Below are 20766 nucleotides of genomic sequence, written 5' to 3' on the forward strand. Positions count from 1 at the left end.
ATTTGCTTCTATCTTTTGTTGGCTGTTTTTTTAAAAGTTCTCTAAAGAACTAAGCTGCCCAGCTTTAATGGTGTGTAAGTTTTTTGGAAGGGATGCTTTTGTCAGATTCTCTCAATAAGTATTTGGATTTTCAAAACCTAGTGGACTGCCCTTACTCTCACATGAGTTATAACCTTCAGAGAACTCTGAAAAGCATTACACTAACTCCCCATCATGAAACAATCACAATTACCATCATATCTGCTGAATAATTCTAATCTTTATAACAGTTTCTAATAGCCCAAATTCTCCTTAAATTTTAAATTTAATATTTATCTGAACACTAGCTATCCAGCCTGGATCAATGAAAAGCAAGAGCTATGTTTCCCTCTGTAATGGAATCTGTTGTATATAATGTTATCTAGATAATTGAAAATATACTTGTTTTCTCAACTGGAACATCCAGAGAAATTGAAAAGCACTGCAGAAGTAGTTCTGAGGCCTCAGTGGAAACAACATGAAAATTCCTACAGTCTGAGCACAAAAATGCCAGCTGACATGCTGCAGAATCCCCACTCCAGTGGTTGAAGTTCTAGTTTCATAGACTTATTATTCAAAAGGGACTGAACTCAATGGCTGAAGAGGCCCCTAAAAACACCCTATATGAAGAGCCTGAATACGCATTCACCAAGACAGTGACCTGCTGCCAGTTACTTTTGTTCAAAACTATCCTTTTGAATACAAATTGTAGCAATAAATAGGCAATAAAAATTAATCTCTGGTCTCTAATAGCCCAAAAGAGGTCAACTTCATATAGCTTTTAAGACCAAGAGCACACTGCTCCTGAGAAAGCCTGGCACTGCAGAGCATACCAGCACCAGGCTTCACACCATCACTGCTCTCCTGGAGCTGTGCTGGGCTCGGCTGGAGGAGAGGAGAGACAGGCCACCTGGTCCCTGGCGTACCAGAAGGCTGGGCAATCAGCCAGCACCAGGAGATACAGACCACTAGAGAGATGGGGCTTGAGCGCAAGTTGGAGAAAAAAGTCAAGAGAGATGCATGCACACCCCCAGAGCCAAACCCTGGGCACGCTCAGCTGGAAGGGACGTGCAGGAAACACCTGTAGGGAAACTACACTTAACAACTACACCTTCTAATGTACTTCAGGGCAGTAATCTTTGTCAGCCTAATTAATACCAGAAATCATTTACTGTTCACTGTTTTTCCTGTCAGGCAGGAAACAACAGGAGACTGATGGCAGGAGAAGTGGCCAGAGGGCATTGAATTCCCTGCTACAATTACCGAGCAAGAAGGGTAGTAACATCTTCGGAGACTCCTGTCTGCACCACACAATTATGTGCTTAATGAACCAGCTGGTTTCACTCCTTCAAAAACAGTTCAATGTGTTTTATGAGAATTTCAAGATTAAAAAAATTTCAATTATTAAAAAGTGTAGGAATGAAATATATGTATTCATTCACTGTACATGGCCCATATGGGGCATGGATACTTTGGAGAAGTCTTCAGAGGTTTATTTGTAAAATTATAATGAAGAAGTCATTACCCAAAAAAAGGATACAGACCTGGAAAAACTGCAAGTCTAATCCTGCTTAGTCCATACCATTTCATTCTTTGAAAGTGTTGCATACCACCAAACCTTGGCCCTCATGTGAAAAAGGCTCCATTTGCTCACCAACTTATTGCACTCCAGGTAAAACAGAAAAGCAAGCTACATAGGCCCTGCCACACCAAAAGCCCATTAAAAAACCCTGTGAATGAGACCAGCTTTGATACAGAAACAAATAAAACAGGCTCTTCCCAGCATCAGCAGTAAGAAGGTCCAGAAGGGCCAGTCCACAGTGCCTCCCTCACCTACCAGCTGAAGAACCATCTCTGACAGCTTCTTACTCTGCAATGTTACAGGAATGCCATGCAACTGAATCACTTTTCTTCTGCTTCTTGACATTAAACAAAATCAATTACTTCTTCATAGTCACAGAAAATGGTTCTTTAAAAAAACAACTAAAAAAGCCAAACTAAAAAACAAGAACAGAAACACCACAAAAAGAAAACCAAAAGAACAACAATGAATTTTAGTTTATTCAGGAAAAAAATTCAAATTTAGATATATTCAAGGCACATTTAGACAGCTTTGTACAAGTGCAATTCTATGACTGATTCACTTAGCTTACCCCAGTTTCTTCAAGGGTAATTTCTTATTTTTTACCTGAAAAGCCTATTTTTAAATATGATTTCTGCAAAACAACTCTAGAATATATAGAGCCCATTTTTCAAATCTGTGGGAATAGGGACAGTATGATTTCCAAATTAAATAAAAAGGATGAGTAAAAGATGGCTTACAGACATCCACTCAGAAAAGGACAACAAAGTACTCTTCTTCCCTGCCTCCTTAAAAAACAATTTTTCATAATACATACTGCAGAGAAACTAGAGAAACAACATCACCTGTACCTGTTTGCAAGCAGGAACCTCTCCTCGTTCACCAGCTAAATCAACAGAGAAGACTTCCTGCACGAGGAGATACCACTTACCAGCAGCCTGTGGACTTCAGACAAGTACACATTATTACTGAACTCCACAGAGGAGCAGGACATTACTGTCAGATTTCCATTGGAAAACGGATTTACCATCTGCCTTTTTGACTCAAAATCTTAATCCCAAAAGCTTGAAAAACAAGATTTTTTACAGTTAAAGTGTGTTCTCATATTGGTTTTATAAATATGGTTTTCTTCATCAGCAGCTGCATGGGTTAATACTGAGCCACTTCCCAAGTGGAGAGAACATGTGATTACCATTTTCACCTGCTCTAAGAGCAGGTCAGTTCCTATCAAAATCATAATTCCATGTAGTACTTCAAATACTAACCATGTGGAGCTAGACAAAAACTCTAGTATAAAAACCTAACCTTTTTTTGAAAAAAGTAACTCTGCAAAGGCAAAGTAGTGCTCTGAGGAGAGAACTTACCTAGAAGACAGTAATATTAATGGGGATGTACAGCTTATCTGGTTTCTAAGGGTCACTAAACATACAACAGGGAGAAAAACAGTAAATAATGACTTACTGCAAGTGATTGTCAATAATGGAAAAATACACACATGCATAAAATGTTAATTCGACTCTCTCCTGCCTCATGATACTTAGCATGATTTTTCTATTTGCATACATGAGTCTTCCTCCACATGCAAAGGATTTCATGACACTACCAAAAGTCCTTGAAAAAAGAATGCTGTCTGTGGGTCAGTTAGGATCTGTGACTATAAAATGCACATTTGTAAATACGACCTTAATGGTAGAATTCATACAGAGCTCAGAATAATTACATTTGCAAGTATGCTGTTTGATTCAGAGTATACTAAGGAAAACTGACATGATTACCAGACACCTAGGAGAGCAAACCTTTTCCCTATTTAATTTAACATGCTTACTGCAACAGTTTATTAAAATGCCTTATAAATTAAAGGTATACTTGAAGTGAATTTCTGTTATTTCAAAATGACATAATGGAGAAGCAGCTCTTCAGTATACTACAGTAAAAGTGACATTTAGATTTTATGCTCACTCATGTTTCATATACAAAGTGTTTCCTGATACTTGCATTTTAACGAAGTTTCTACCAACACAGAAATCTGGGGGAACAGAAAGCAGATGGTGGTTCCAGCTGACTAGTCTGATGAGAAGTTACTTGGAGCTCAGGGATTTGATGACCAGCATGTTCAACTGGGTTGCTGAGAAACACATTCACCACAACAGTGAGATGGATGTTCTGGCTCTGAAATCAGCACTGCAGAGGGAATGATGGGCCACTTGCACGATACACTGCTCCCCAACAGGAAATCTCTAACAGCAACACACTTCTGGGGAGGCCCCTCTAAGTGTACAGACACCCACCCCAAGAAGACAGGCTTTTTTAAGACGTTTTTGGAAATAATCAGCGTGTAGTATCTCAACACCACACCTGACCCTAGACATGTAGAGAACCAGAGAAACTCTATGTGGGTAAGGAGCAGAAGTACAGAACTGCTGCTGCTCCACAGCCAGAGGAGCTGTGACAGCACAACCCCATTTGGTACAGCGTCCACTCCAGCATTCCATTTTGCTCCACCTCCATTCTGCTTAAAAGACAAACTTATTTCATAAATAATTTAACATTAGTGTGTGTGTGTGTATATATATGCATTATGTATTAAAGGTGTTCAGAAAAAATGGGCCAGAGGAAGTGCAGAAGGTGCTTTGCATAACTGATTAAGGAAAAACTACTTCATTCTCAGGACAGTGTTGTTTGTATACAGATGCTAGCATTATTCATTATGCCAATTTACCAGTTTCATTTCAGAAATGTTGCCCAGAACGATGAGAAAAGGCTGTAGCTCCAGCCTTTCCTAAACAGATGCTGGATTTTGAAAATGTTTGTATCACAGATGATTTAGCTTCTCCTTTATTCTGGATCAATGTAATTATACAATGCCTTAAACTTCTAACTGGTGATCACTTATAAATGGAAATCAACAAATTCTTTTTGAGGTTACAAGATCTGTTACGTAGAAATAAAAACCTTTTTATTAAGTCTTCAGAAAATTAAGAACAAAGAAATTTAAAACTAAAAAAAATTTCCATCAGAAATTAATATTTCAAGTCATAAAAACCTGCAGTCTCACTGATACAGAAATATTAAGTTTACTCATTTCTACTCAAATTGGTAAGTTCAGTTATAAAGTGACAAACAAAAGACCCTGTGGGATGCCAATAACATCACAGTGATTCCTGTAAAGTTCATATTGAAAACACAGCAGACATTTGTCAAGTTCTTTGACTTAGTCAGCCTTTTAGTTTCACTTACAAAAACAAGTGGTTATCAGTGGTCAGGAAAGCCCTGCAAGGCTGTGCTTAACACCAGGAGGAGCCAGGTGAGTTTTCACTCCCTATCTTAAGGCTGGGGCTGGAATCTGAGCTCCTGTGCTCCTGCCAGAAAAACTGCTGATGAAAAGAAAGTCAAGTAGGGATGTCTGGTCATTCAGGTGCTTGGGTAGCCCTGACCTTTCCTTCCCATGTGCTGCTTGACTTACCACATCAACTACCTTACTTTTGTCCAAATCTCAGCATCTTTTGTTTTTTAACCTTCTTACCATACTTCTCTGCCTTATCTCTTCCTTTTAAGCACTAGTACCTTCTTCAAATTTGCTTTTTCAAATATATTTTCCTAGATCTCGCTGGCACTTCTCACTTGACCTCTTAGTAATCCTCTCTCCTCGGCACACACTTTTTTGCCGTTGCCTGTGTGTCATCTGTCTCTCATGACATTGTTCACTATTTGTACACTACAGCCCTTTTCCCAGGGGCCTGTCCCCACAACATCAACACTTAAATCGCAATTTAAATTAAAAGTTAAGTATTTGTTAGCATTACTTCCCTCCCCAGACAAGAAAATACCATTGAAGATGGTTTCCTAACCTAACACCAATGCACTTACGTTCCCTGAAGCCTCCATGCACCATGGGAAGCTATCCTCCTTTCCCAAATTGTCATGAACAAATTATTTGTAAGTACAAAAGGATTGGCTGTAACCAAACACTAACGTACACTTAATGGACTGCAGATTTTGCAGGATGTTTAAAGTTTCCCTTCTGATCTCTCTGAACTTTGGCCTTCATTTGTTTATGCAGGCAGAGGCCAATAGGTCATACTACTAAAATCAGCAAACTGTTTACACATATGGCAAGTAGGCATGGAGCTGAAATGTAGTCATGGCTACAACCATACACAGCACATTAAAGCAATTACTTTAGCTAAAACAACAAAGATACAGTGAGACCATATACATGGTGAGGAGACCTTCCAGGGCAGTGAAACTGAGTAAGAGCTAAGAAATTAACTGACGTTTCTTCAGAAGCCAAAACGCACGTTCCAGCCCAGTCTAACCCACGTCCCTTACTGTAATGGTGCTTGTATCATAAAAAGCTGCAACCTTTGATACCATCAGTGTTAATTTTTTAAGTGCAAGAGCAACTTCAGCACTGTGGCAGCAAACACTACTGCAAAGAATATAAAAGTTTACAAAGCAAACCTGGAAGAGAAGCTATCCCTAAAGTTAGGTACACTCCAAGCAGGCTGCTGGGCTGCATCTGTTTGAACACCAGATTCAGATATGGTGTCCATGGCTGGATGATGCATTTCACCAGAGGCAACTGACTAAGAAGTTCTTTGTTCAGTGAAAACTCATTTTCATAATACTTATGCTAGCTTTAAAACTAATCTTTGCTATTAAAAAAAAAAAAAATCATTAAGTGCTTAAAAAAAATAATTCCTATGCCTTTTTTAATTGTTTTAACCTTTAAAAAGAAAGATCTTTTAAAAAGCCTCTCCAAACAGCACATTTTTTGTGTCTTGATTACTTAGAAATGAGGTGTTTTCAGACACATAAAGTGTCTCAATTTTGGAAGTGTGAATGGGGTACTAATACAACCCCCATTGGTTTGTTTCGATGACCAGAAGAATGTATTTTTTGAGAAATTACAGCCTCTAAGAAAATGACAACAACAAAAAAAGGAAAATACTATAAGAAATGAGGAAACAGCATCTAAGAGAAACTAATTTCTCACACGTATCTACGAAATTTGTGTTTTCTAGGCATGTCCATGGAAAATACAGGTATAGTGCTGATCCGAGGTAACACTGGACACCTGCCGCTCTCAATTACTGCCTGCTAAGTCCACTCTGAACAAGCATCACCAAAAATATTTTATCCTATATTCCTAGTAAATAACCTTCCCATTGCAACAGACAATGTCAGCACCAATTCTGAAGATATGAAGCTCCAAACCAGTCATGCAGAATCCTGGCCAACACAGAGAAGGCTACATGAAATGCTCAGCTTGTTTCAAATTACCAACAGAAATCCTCTTAGGAATGTCAGCAATTTTATCTTCTGTATTTCAGCACTAACATAAAAATATAATTTTTAAACAACTAAAAGAATCCTGGTAGTTCTTGCACACAAAGTTCAGTCATGTCAGTAACTTCTTACATAGCATCTCCTCTGCCTCAATCCCAAGTTTCAGTGCTGAAGACTGAAATGCCCCCATCCCACACTTCCAGTATTGGAGGATTTTCAGCAAAAAATCAGGTTTGGTGACAGGTCTGAAGACCATCAGTTCCATCCCAAAACAGTTTAAAGTGAAAGACAAAAGTTACTTAAATTTTACATATACACAAAAATCAAACCAGAGAAGGAGGAGCTTTGATCCAGTCCTGTTCCTCATTAGCAGGACTTTCCATTTGTTATCTTCAAAGGGCAATACAAAACTGAACCTGAGAACACAGGGAAACTACAAAATACACCAGCTCACAGACAGAGGACTGGGGAGAAAAGATTCAAGAAAAAAACACTGTCAGAAAAGGAACATAAAAGGATGACTTGCAGCAGAACTGACCACCTTTTACCAGAGTGAAACACTATCTGGGAGAAAGTGGGACATAGCATAGCTGAAGGCTGTCGAATTCAGAATTAACAGTTCCAAAAAGCAAATTCCAGTTGGCCACTTGCCAACTTCAGAGTGTCTGACTTCACAGCTTCAGCATCACTTTAACATAGTGTTGCTGCTGGGGCAGCTTGCCTCCCATTTACACAGAGAGGTAGACAGCACCATCACTGCCTTCAGTGGAACCACCTGCAGAACACAGCAGCATTTCTGGATGTGCTCATTTTCAGGCACATTGCCTGTAGATTTACGATAAAAATATGGGTTTTGCTGTAATCTGAAGACTGGTATATAAATTGCCACTCACCGTAATATACTCCAGGAGGATCAGGGTCTTCTCATGTTTATCTTTTTTAAGTGGAATTTGATTTGCTCTGCACCTAAACTAGAAATTACGTTGCTCTCTCACTCTCCTAATAGAGAAGCTACACTGTCTTCAAGGGAAGAAAAAAAGGCCATCTGCAGAAAAATCCTGTGATTAGAGAAGGCAAGAAACTTCTATGGCTACAGAGACAAATAAAGTAGTATCTTCAGAAGAAATATAACCTACAAAGAAGCCTGTATGAAATCACAGTCAAAAAGGACAAAGCATGAACATTTTTAGCAATAAAGAAAACATATCACTGGACAATACATTGCAGAAGCATCATTATTTGCACTGAAGTCTGGATTTACGCTCTATAATGCCCAACAGATAGAGCAAAGCCAAAAATAAATACCCTTTACCAATTTCCACTTTTAATACAAACCTGTGAGAATTAATTCACATTGCAGAGCAATTCCAGCATCAAGCTGATTAAGCAAAGTCACCATATTTGTGTGACAGAGCTCAGGGTTGTGATTAACAGAGCAGGATCACGTTGGAGGCCTGTAACCAGTGGCGTTCCCCAGGGGTCAACACTTGATCCAGTCTCGTTCAACATACTCATCAATAAAAATAATTTAAAAATTGAAAAATATTTAGGGGAAACCCCAGAAAGTGGGATGAGAGATTATATGTTTCTCTTGACAGTTAACAAATGTGCTATTCTGAATTAAGATTTCTTTATGGTAAAAAGGCCTCCAAGGAGAAAAGTCCCTACTTCTAATTAGTATTTATAGTAAGTTAGAGTCAGACCAACGCAAATTAAAATAAACTAAAAAGAGTGGGAAAGAGGAGAGAAGTTGTGCTTAGCTCCATAGCTCCGAATTTGTTATTTTAGCTTTGAAACATCACCCTTAATTCACAACATTAGTCACATGCAACCTGAGGTCTGAAAGTGACCCACGGGTGAACTTGTGGTCTTCAAGGTTCAGAGCAAAATGTTCAAATAGACCCCACATCCCAAAACTCTTGTAGCTGTACCAGCAAATTGAGGGGATGTGCCCTGAGCCCCCTCCTCCCCACACCTGCGAGGCAGGACAGCCCCAAAGCTTCTTCTCAGCAACAGCAGAAAAACCTCAGAGAGGCAGGAGCCAAAGGGACCCCCCTCTTGCAGGCAACCTAGGAGAAAAGAGGGAGTTAAGATCTAGAAACAAGAACTGCAGTTTCTGGGTCTCAATGCAGGAGCAGACACAGATCCCTGAACTGAGTCAATGTTCTCCAGACATCCTCAGGTTTATGGCTGCACCACAGCAGGCACAGCAAACAGGATGCTGGCACATAAAAACAGGACCTCAGATTTTCTGCTTGGACAATTGCTTTAATCCACCTATTCATTCATCGTAGGTAAGCTTGAAGCATGTACTTAGAATATTATTTCTGTTTCATTTGAGGATGTAAATAGTTACAGATGATAAAAAACATGACGCTGTCTGCTGCAGGGGTAACAGCTGCCAGAGAGCCCAGGGACCCGTGTCACTAAGTACCAAATGCTACAAGAAGAATCCATAGGTTAGAATATGAACTAGTACACACAGATGTTTCCCATAAATTACATTTGTAAGTAAAGTCTTTTCTTTTGAGACAAATGCTTCAGCTTCCTGAACTTGACAATTAGGCTTATTTTCAAAATTGTGTAAGGGCTATGCCAGGTCTAGCACAAGAACTGCAGTGGACCATCAAGCTCAATAACCATTCTTTCACACCTAAACAGCAAAAAGAAACATAAATACCACAAAATAAAGAACCCCAGGAGTTACCTTATCGAATTGTCTATGGATCACCTATTATTATTATTACTATATACAGAACACAGACCATCTGCTTTGCTCTTCCACAGCAATTCAGGACAGGGCAGAGCCAGATTCGTAATGCACTTACTAAAAAGTATTTTGAGTTCTGGAAGTCAAAATACTGACTGTTCCAGCAGGCATTTTTAAGGATAAAAATAAATCATTCTATTCAACTCACATACTCAATGACCACGTTTCCAACACGGCACCTTTACATTGCCCTTGCATAGCTTTCTTTAGACACACAACTACTAATGTATCATTTGTGACCTGCAATGCACCTTTACACAATTTTTTTACCATTTTTCTGTTCCAGTCTATAAACAGTCTTCAGGATTCCTCATCAGAACACAGATACTAATAACCTAGCTTTTTTTCAACATGCACATACTCTGATGATAGAAGTATCTGAAAAATAACATATACCACATTTATATTATTTGGGGTTTTTAATTATTGCAATGAGTCAGAAGTCTGATGTAAATTTCAGTAAAACTCAGGCACTGGACAAGCATCAGTGTGATACATACTGATAGCATTTGATCCAAGAAGTTTGTCCTGGGAAGAACAGAACACAATGTGCTTATGATAAGCACTTTCCATTCTGCACCCCTGCCTTCTCTCCCGAACCCTGACAAATATTTGCAATTTTGAGTCTCTCAAATCAGAGTGAAAAACTGTCTGGTGGAAGTCACAGCACATCATCATGTGACGGTCAAAGTAGCTTCTGAAGCAAAATACTCTGGATATCAGATGCAGCTGGAAGAAATACAATTCATTTTACAGCATTATTCTAGGAGCGATATCCAGAGTGCAGAGGGCACATGGGTTCTTGATCTTTGACCTGCAGCCTTATCCTTCTATGATTCTGAGATCTATGCAGTAATTAACAGACTTCCAAGTCCTCCTCCTCTCTATACCACTACGACATACGTTTAAAGCCATTGCAGCTGCACAAGCCCATCATTTGGCCCTTTCACTCTTTCACTCCCACAGGCCTTTCACTCTTTGCCAGGCAACTGAAATATCTGGGCCTTTAAAGCATTCAGAGGTCTTCTACTTAAATAGCAAGTGTTGAAAACACTAGAAATCCCTGCAGTCCAGGTCTCCATTTGCTCTGTAAGACACCACATAAACAACCATTGCAAGCCGTGGTATGCATTCTGAGCAGTGGCAATCAATCACAAAACAGCAAGTTACAAGTCACCATTTGACAGCACGGTTTCAACAACAGCTCAGTTACTATTGCCAGATCTACCAAAAGCTGAAATCAGCAGTGAGAGAAACTTTTGGGGGGGTAGGAGGGAGGAGGGTGTGGGAAGAGAGAAGAGAATTCGTAAGGTTAAAAGGAAGCAACCAACAAACAAAAAACCAAATCCCACATATGGGTAAGTATGTTCAACTGTATTTAAATTTATAAATGCAACAGCAGCATCTCACTCTTCTACACCAATTTTCAAAGCAATAAACAATTATCAAAACCTGTAATAATAAGTGCTAGGAGAACGAATATGAAGAGCGTCACATCCAAGACTGCAGTGTTACACAAGGTATTCCTATCTGGCTGGACAAAAATGATTCTAGCAGAAAAGGTGTTTGCTTTCAAGCACCAGCTAAACAAGCTACTTTAGTTTCTTCAATGCTGTTTTTGTTGCAGGACAGTGATGGATCAGTGCACATGTGATAACAAATGACGTGATTCCAGGATGTCAAACTGCCCCACGGCAAAGTGGCTTTAAACTTCCTCTTCACATGATCAGATTAACACTCAGGCCTACATAAAAGTTTAGGTTACAAGTTTAATTTAGCTATGAGTTCACACTTAAAAAAGACTACTTTGACTTGCTCAGGGATAGTTAAGGAAGCTATTCCGCCTCCTCCAGCAAAATTATCCCACGAGAAACCGGATGGGAATTTTTCTCTCTTCCATCTCACAGACCACAGCTATCCTTCTCTTCTTAGCTCTTTTTATTTTATAATTTCTACCAAATTCATTCACACCCTCCTCCTGTTTTCATGTTTCTAGAGCTCCCCTGAGCAGCCCTGTGAAGGCTAGAAAAGGAATGCAGAACGATTCCTTTGTGTGAACGTGGTGGACCAAGCTGAGCTGTACTTTGCTTAGTTTGGCAGACATTCCCAGTATTATAAAAACTGCTTTCACACACAAATATTCAGTTTGCAAAGTATCTCTTCCCCACCACCCTCCAAAAAAAAAGAATCTGCAGCAAGCTGTCAGCACAACACTCTTTGCAAGGTCTGAGTAATTGCAAAATACTTATAATCCTCCTCCCCTGTACGAAAGCCCTCAGGAAGCTGCCATTGATCATCTGGCTGCAATAACCTACAGGGCTTCTGTGGATAAAGATTCTTTCCTCCAGTGCTTATTAGAGATGTTTATGAAAATGTAATCTTAAATGGGGGTCAAACGATTTCATTATGTTTCTACTTTGTATGTCAGATAGAAGGCTAATGAGCAGAGAATTAATTTTTTACAGAAACAAAAATCAGCCCACCCCACCCTAACTGAAAAGAAAATTCCCTTAGAAAGTGAAAGGCAGACATTGCTATTTTCCTCTTTTTCTAAGACCAAGTTCCATTCATAAAATCCAAAACCCATGAACATTTCCTTCATTCTACTATTTTTGTTATGTCTATATATTGATATTTGTGGTTCCTCCTTGTGGCTCAGATAATAGTCTTAAAAAAGAATGAAGTTCCGCTTGCTACCTGCTTCAGCCTCCCACTCCCCCATTCACAGCAGCTGATAAACCAACCATAGATAACTGGGCAGAACTGAATGTCCTCTGAGCTGCGTGTGGACGCAGCAGGGCGCACGGCTTCCCGAGCAGTGGGAAGAACTGGACAAGATCCATTTCTGCAACTCATCTTCTGGTGGGCTGCTACTGCAAGGTCACAGCAACATGCTGCTCCTTACTACATAATGATTCGATATTACCTCTTTAGATCAAAAATAGCTAATATGCTTATCCAAACCCCCCTGTTTCTGGATAAGAAAATACCCTGAGAGAACATCTACTAAAATGAACCAAGGAACAGAGCTCTCTTTCAGAAGAACCACTGAAAGCAGTATTTGACCTGAGCTCCCAGGTTTCTTGAGGATCCATAGCTACTTCTGAGGGTCCTGGAAAGGCAGCCATGGAAGAAAGCCTACTGGCCTGAATTCAAGTATGTTTATGCACACCATGTAAGAGTTCCCACTACTAGAGGAAATTTTTACAGGATCCACAAATCCTATTTGGACAACCACAGATTTAAAACATATCCTCCAGTAAACAAGAGTTTTACTGTTATAAATATACTGAGCAAGTTTCTCAAGATCTTTTTTTCTCAGTCTGTTCAGTGTTGTTGCACACAGATTTCTTGTCACCCTGCTTGCCAAAAGGGAAAATATTTTTATACAATCCCTATCATCATTAAAAAACAGAAGAGTAATAGCTACTAATTGTGGGCAGTAACTATGGGATGCCACAGTGGACAGTCCCCTACCCCTCAGCACACTCTGTTCACAACATAAGGATAAAGAAAAAAAGTCCTAGATAAGAAAAGAGGAAAGAAAGTGTAATGAAGAAATACGGTAACACTTACGGTCAAGCCCGTTGATGTATCTCATTGTAATTTCACAGTGCCCCCAAACTGCACTGACTATGGGGTAAAGTTTTTTCCCTTTTAGTCCCCTGAAGGCCACTCCAAGATACTGTCCATCTACCATGAAGCTCAGCGTCCCTTCATCCATATCCAAAACCACCAGTAAGGAGTCTGGGAGTACAAATGACTCATCCGGTTCCAAAAAGACAGGATACGTCACCCCAGGCTGGTTTTTACAGTTGTGGTAGAGTTTGTTGCGTCCCAGATCCCAGCCCCACGACTCACTATTGCTTCCAACCAGCGATGTGTATCCCACCGAGTGCAGCGGAGCGTCGGCCGTGGAGACCCCCACCACAGCGTGAGTTCCCCGTTGCCTTGTGGGCCAGTGGATCTGCCAGACGTGCAGGCCCCTTGTGTAGCCAACCTTGCCCCGGATGCAATCTGTGCTTTGGGCGACCGGGTGTCTGTGAAAAGTCAGTTTATCATCTTCCTTCACAAATATGTTTAAGGAGCGATCTTCATTGTTCCAGGCATGTTTATACTGGACCTCCAGCTTGGCAGGGGGCATATCCAACAGCATGTCCAGTCGTGCCGGCTTGCAAAAATCTGGGCCTCTCAGCTCTCGTTTAACAGGTCTATACGAGGGCTCCCTCACATCCACAGACTTTATGCTCCCTGAGATTTTCTGGCCCATTGCTTGGCTGCAGGTTTACAAAGGAGAAAGAAAAGTTGACTTTGGCCCAACGTTACCTCATGAAAGCACTTTTACACTGAGCCAGTGACCTGACAAGCTGACTAGATTTACTTCTCCTGTTTGGAGCTTTTTAGCAGCAATGTTTTCACAGAAAGAAATGCTCCTGAAAGAAAGGAGAAAGTTTCCAGTTAGTTTAAGAAAGCCAACAGAAAAGCCACAGAATATTTTTCAAGAACTTCTTCTCATCCCTACTAGTTATTTTAAACACCAAAGCTGACAATTCACCACTTCTTGCTCAGTATCCTGCAGCACTAACCAGCCTGCCAGCAGGATACTCTGAGCCCACCAGCATACAGAGCGCAGACAGTCATTTCCTCCAATTCATCATAGGATGCAGACATTCCCCACCTTCTGCCCTTCCACCCATTTTGTCTGGCCAAGTTCACAGCAGCCCCAAAGAAGGTGCATGCTATTCCCCAGCAGCAGCAATCAACGTGACGTTGAAAGGCAGCTTCACTTTCACTTGTGCTTTTGATTTCCAGTCTCAAAAACACACACTAAGTCAGAGTCTCCTTTTATTTCTAGCTACTGTCTCCCCTGGGCCCTGGTGACACAGGGCTTCAGCTTCTGTGTCATTATTAAAACAAATGCTGCCAACAGCAAACAGCTGCAAATTGTATCTGTTTACTTTCAATATGCCCTGTCCTTTAATAAAACAAAATTTCATCAAGCTTTAGTTTTTATAAAGGATCTAAAAAAAGAATAGAGGTAAAGAGGGTAGAGGAGGCATGGAAGGACAAATTAAGAACGGCAATTTCAATTCTTCAGAAGACTCATCTATATGGGCAGCTACTACAACTGGGTATTTCTTTATCCTACTGCACAGCAGGCCGATCCACAGTTCCTGCATTACAGTATTAAGCTGATATGAAGGAGTGGAACACTGTAAGACACATTAATGGGAACACACGATTTCGAAATCTATTCTTTCTGTGCTTCCACAGACAAATATGGCAATGTGACTGGAAGTGGTCAAAAGCACCCAGGAAACATTCTTTGCAGCCTGGATAAGTTAGATTCGTTCACCTTTTAGAGCTCAGATGGAGTGCAAAGGAAAGCCAAGAACCTCTAAAAATACCAAGGGATAAAAATGAAGACAAAGTCCTATAAACTCAAGTAGATGCCTGACATGGGATCAAATAAAGTACCTCCACCAGCAGACATATTTCTGTCTTCCAGCAAAGGAAGTGCCAACTCCAGGTATGCTCAAATATAGCGGAGGAGACCCACTGTATTTACTGACAGAGTGATGAAGTGTTTAAATAAGAAGGAACAGTCACTAGACTCTCAAAATCCTGAAAAGCCAAAGTGACAGCTGGTTTTCAGAAAGCACTAAACAGCAGAGAGGGGCATAGATGTCTTGCAAAAAACATCTTGCAAGACTTTAATTGACCAGTCAAAAGTCCATATTCCTCCTTTTAAAGAACTTCTACCTCAGATACACTGTTTCATTGCAAAGACTGCTGAAAGACAACCAGTAGGAAACATGAGCCCACAAGGAAATAAAAAGGGAAGTCTAGGAAAATACTATCCAACCATGTTTTAGAAGTGAATGAAGTCCTTATAGTATTTACAGTGGCCAATTCCATATAAAGTGTTTTCCGCATTTATTCAAAACAGAAATGAGACAATGCCCAAGTTATATGAAAGCTTCATTTCAAAACAAAGGAGTAAAAGGTTGATTTTCAAATCCATGTGACAGATAAGTTTCTGTATAAAAACACTATATTCTAGTAGTTGGTCCCAGATGGGTATACGTGCACATCCGAGCATAAAACAACCATCTCTTTGCACCTAATTTGATTTTTAAAATAAAAATTAAACATAAGCCCCCAAGTCCCTCATATCATGCTACAGGAGTATTCAGAACCATTGACGGGAGTTGCTTCTCACTGAAACAGTTCCACAACTTGAAAATCACCCCATTTGAAATCAGCTTGAACAACTCCCCTTACTTCTTTTCAAACCATGTAAAAAGAATCTGAAAGTTTTAACAGTAATTATATTTAACTTGATGCTTGCCATTTCCACTACTACAGAAGCACTCATCGGTTGTTTCAAAGGTAAAATGGCAAATTTTGCTAGTTCAATAATTAATTCCATACTAATAATCCTAGGAGGAATGAAATACTGAGGCTAATATCCACTCAGGGAAGCAACAGGTTGTAAATGTCATCAGGTAAGTAAGATTTCCTAGGAGAATCCATGCTATGGGATTAGGTAATTCCTTTAAAACACATTATTATTTGAGTTTGAAAGAAGGCTATTTTGGGTTGTTCAGCCTGAAGAAGAGAAGACTTTGGGGGGACCTTATAGCAACCTTCCAATACCTGAAAGGAGCCTATAAGAAGGCTGAGGAAGACCTGTTCACAAGGGCATGTAACAATAGGACAAGGGGTTAATGGTTTCAAGCTAGAGAAGGGTAGATTTAAGTTGGACATGAGGAAAAAGTTATTTAATATGTGGGTGGTGGATCACTGGAACAGGTTGCCTAGAGAGGAGGTGGGGGGCCCATCCCTGGAGACATTCCAGGTCAGGCTTGATGGAGCTCTGAGCTATCTGTTCTAGCGTGACATGTCCCTGCTTCTTTTAGCAGGGTTGGACTAAATGACCTTTAGATGCCTCTTCCAAGCCAAGATATTCTATGATTCTATGACACGAAAAGGGAAAATGTCAGATTTTCAAAGGGAACCACAGTGATATCTGTGTAAGATTTAGCTCTACGTGCCTTTGATAATTTCCTCTTTAAAGCACAAGACAATCATCGTGTTCCTGTTAGGGTGCTCAGGGGAGGTGGTGGGGAAGTCCTCAGTACATCCTCCTGTATCATTTCCTGATCACTTGAGAAACTAAACTTGGCATAGAGGTTTACCTGGCAAATCACCGAGAGATTATAAACACCAAAGTGACTCACTTGGCAAGCTACAAACATTCTTCCTAATGTGCCCCAAACTATAACATAAATAGACTGCTAATAGATCAGTAATTCAGAGGAATAAAATGCTTCATTTTAAGTACCTTGATACTTAAACAACTGGGCCTTTACTCTGGAACACAGTAAGTACTTTGGTTTGAAACTGAATCTCATAATATTAGACCTTTCTTTATATACAGACATTACCATGCAATTTCATTATATAATGTAACATTTTGCCAAATAGCTTTGTATGGACATAGGACTGCAGAATAACATAAAAATCTGAAAAGTACTGGTGGATTCAAGACGCAGAAGTTCTTTTCATCAAATACTTTCTCCCACCCACTGTAACATATTGATATGTTAATATTAATATGTTCATATTATTGCATCCCAGTTCTGTGCCTCTGGTGCTGTTTTCAGTCTCTGCTAGAGGGCCACTTATAGCCACAGCAGCCCCATTAAGCATCTGTGGACTTGAACAATTAAATGTAAAAAACAACAACAATAAAATCAACATGTAATCATTTGTGCCAGTACAGTAATAAAGGTGTAACCCCATGCTAGCTGTGATCTACCAGCTCTGGTTGCTGGTGTTTAGCAGTAGCTGACATGAAAACTTTATCTGAGGAGGCAGTGAGGGGTTGCAACATGCCTCCTGCTCACAACCCATGCAACATTAAACCGAGCTCCGCAGGGAGCAACTCATACAGAAAGTCCTCCTGGCAGCTCACCATGGTCCCACTGGTTCCCCGTCGGAGTAACCTGTCTCAAATCCAAGCCCATCTATTCCCTTGGTCTGCATCCTCTCCATCCATACCAAGCAGATGGCAGAGACCCACACTGAGGTGAGGAATGACAGCAGAGGCATCACCTTGACCTCCACCCTGCCAGAAGCTGCTGCTGGAGGAGCATAGCTTACCAGGTCCCAGCCTGTCCCCACAGACAACCATCCCCTTCCTACTTCACTGGTAATACCGTACTCCAACGCAGAAGCATTGGAAACGTCACACTCACACTACTTTTGTCTCCAGGCACCTTCTCCCTGCAGAGCTACACAAGTACCACCCAGCAGCACTTGCTGGGGAAGCCGAACACGACACTCACAAGGGGAAGCAAAGCGACCATCAGTGCACCTGGCAAGGGTAGCCCAAACTGGCCTCCTGTCTGCAGGACCGGATGGCCACACTATGTGTGATTAGCACAACCTGTGGGTCGACCTGAAAAGATGAAAGATTATTCCTTTCAGGTTAAGTACTACTCAATCCCTTTACAGAAATATTTGGTTGTAAAACCTTCTCACTTTCTCCTTAATTAATAAAAACTTGCCAAAGCACAGCACTGTCATTCAACTCCTGTGACTTCTTGCCATCTTATACTACTCAGACAACCTTAGATTTCCTCACTTCCATCTTCTCACTAGACACAAATATTCTGAAATTAAAAGAAAACACATTTTCACTGCACAGATTTGCTTTGATTTTTTTTTCCCAAACTTTGCTCTTCTAGTAATTTCAAACCACCACAGAAGTTAGGAAATGAGAAAATATTTCAGTCTGGTTTAATATATGTAATGTCTCCGTTATAACTGTTTAGTGATTACAACTGTAACACTAAACTCCATCAGTTATGCCTGTGACAACAGGTATTTTGTGGAAAAGAAAGTGTTTGTATGGGAAGAGAAGAAGCACACATTCGTATCCTCCTGTAGCCAATGAAAATCTCTGGTTGAGAAGACCATTAGTTTTTGTAACTTGAATTATTTCCGTCTCAGTTTCACATTCAAGCCACACTTTGTCAGGATACAATTATGAGATTAAACATACTGTACAAGAACAAGCCAACTCCAAACAGGAAAAGTGTGTCAATGTTGCTTAGTAGTGTCCTCATGAAGACTACCAAAATATTTAGGGAAATTACTTACAACAAAAAAAACAAATTATACTTGCCAGACAAAGGCTTGCTGGGACATCACTTTGTTGTAACTAAATAGGGTGAGCTTTTAAACAATTCACTATTAGCAGAACGTAACTTCTGATAGAAGAAACACGCTTTTTGCAAAGTCAGCTTTCATAGTAATATTTCCCTCTACGTTATCATGAACCAGATGTGCAGAAAGCATAAGGAACAGGAATCAGAGAGAACACCACAAACACAATTCGCAAGTACAGTGAGAATGTGGTCTGTCTGAAGTTAATCCTGCTAATTGACACCAAAAAAAGTGAGAAGTTAGGTGAGTCCCAACTTATGATACTGGTCAGTGAAACTGTCTATCAGAAAAGGCAGAGAAGGAGATCTCTCATCTACCAGCATTTCAAACTTGCACACAACAGTTTCCACTCTTTTTACTACTGACCCTTGTTGGGTTTTTTCTGTCCTGCAGCCAGACCTCACTCATTGTCATTGCCACCACCCCTGCCAACATCAGCTTTGTCACCAGCAAGCAAAGACTTTTGAACACTAAGAGAGTTCCAACAGGAGGCCCTGAACCAAGGCCTCTTCTCCATGGGCACCAAAATCGTTCATGCCCCAGATGCCTGAACAGAACCAATACTCCAACTGTTTGAGTACTCTGAATCTAACCCTGAGGAACAGGAAGAAGAAAAACACCAGCTCTGCTGTGCTGGGCAAGTTGATGAAGGGTTTATAAGTTCAAGAACAAGGGCTTTCACGTCTACCCAGACAATACAAAGGCATGAAGCCCAGTGTCTATCAACTCTTCCCACTCTGCAAACAGCTTCATAACCATGACAACACTGTTTTGAGGGTGACAATGAATTAAACACATTTTTGGCACCCTAAAAAGATTGGCTAGCTTGGATTTAACTATATATCCTGGTATCCAATACTGTTGATTTATTGCCCATTTTGAACAATGTTGGCTTTCTTTGTCAAACTGGGAATATACAGTAACAATGAAACCAGACAAAATGCCTGGATACCCTAAACTGTCCTGTGCTAGAGATAAAATTTTATGCTGCATGTACACTTAGCAAATGACATTTAACATGTGGGATGAACAATGCAGCAGTAAGTCATGCCTTCAATTCCTGAAAGGAATGCAAATCCTGAAAATCCCAAGGACATTCCTCCATAAAGGCTAACTTGTTTTGTAATGTTACAAAAATGTAATTGTTTCAAAATTCAAGATAAGCTTGTTATTTAAAAGAGACTGTGCATTTAGCTGCTTGGAATTAGAATAATCTGAAATACCATCTGTACCACCAGAGTTAGAAGCAGTTTACTCATATGATGAGGAATTCAGGAAGAATCTTGAGCAGCTATGAATACAGCAGAATGTATATTTTTAAATACATTCATCTACTGTACTTTGGAACTGAGCTGATTTGAGGTTTTGGGTTGTTTCTATGACTTCCATGTCTCTGCATGTGTTTCTGGAATTTGCCTCTCTGGTACTGAAAATTGGTTTTAAATGCAAGCATTTATATTCTGAAGAAACATGAAAGATGACAAAAACCCACTTCTGTTCTGTAAAGTTTTTTTGCATAATGCCTGCTCAGTTAGGAGACAGCAATGTTATTTGAAAAACAAATACAGTAACATAATACCATAAAAATTACTTTTTTTTTTTTACTATGCAAGTATTTTAAAACAGCAATATTCCAGTTCTAAAGTTACTTAGAGGAAACATTTCCTTTCTTTTCAGGGTATTTAACAGGAATACCCATGTGATTTCACAATTACCATAAGCTTACAGATGTCCAAGCTGCTACATTCTCTCTACCACCCCTTTCTATTCATCCTTCCCTTTTGTCTTGCAGCCACCTGCATTCAAATGGCCTTGAGATGAGTCTGCCTCAGAAAGCTAAATAGGTAAAATCTCCTATTTTATTTTGCCA

General features: G+C 40.1%; 1 protein-coding gene across 2 annotated transcripts in view; it reads right to left on the reverse strand.

The window, feature by feature from the left end:
- Positions 1-20766, reverse strand: part of SPSB4 (splA/ryanodine receptor domain and SOCS box containing 4) — a 131126-nt gene that overhangs the window by 46863 nt on the left and 63497 nt on the right. For both annotated transcript variants that reach the window (XM_051626968.1, XM_051626967.1), the window contains exon 2: positions 13236-14092. In XM_051626968.1, the coding sequence (XP_051482928.1) occupies positions 13236-13929 (694 nt within the window). In that variant the 5' untranslated portion in view covers positions 13930-14092. The remainder of the gene's footprint in view (positions 1-13235; positions 14093-20766) is intronic.

Source organism: Apus apus, chromosome 8 (assembly GCF_020740795.1).
Source record: "Apus apus isolate bApuApu2 chromosome 8, bApuApu2.pri.cur, whole genome shotgun sequence".
Taxonomy (NCBI): Eukaryota; Metazoa; Chordata; class Aves; order Apodiformes; family Apodidae; genus Apus; species Apus apus.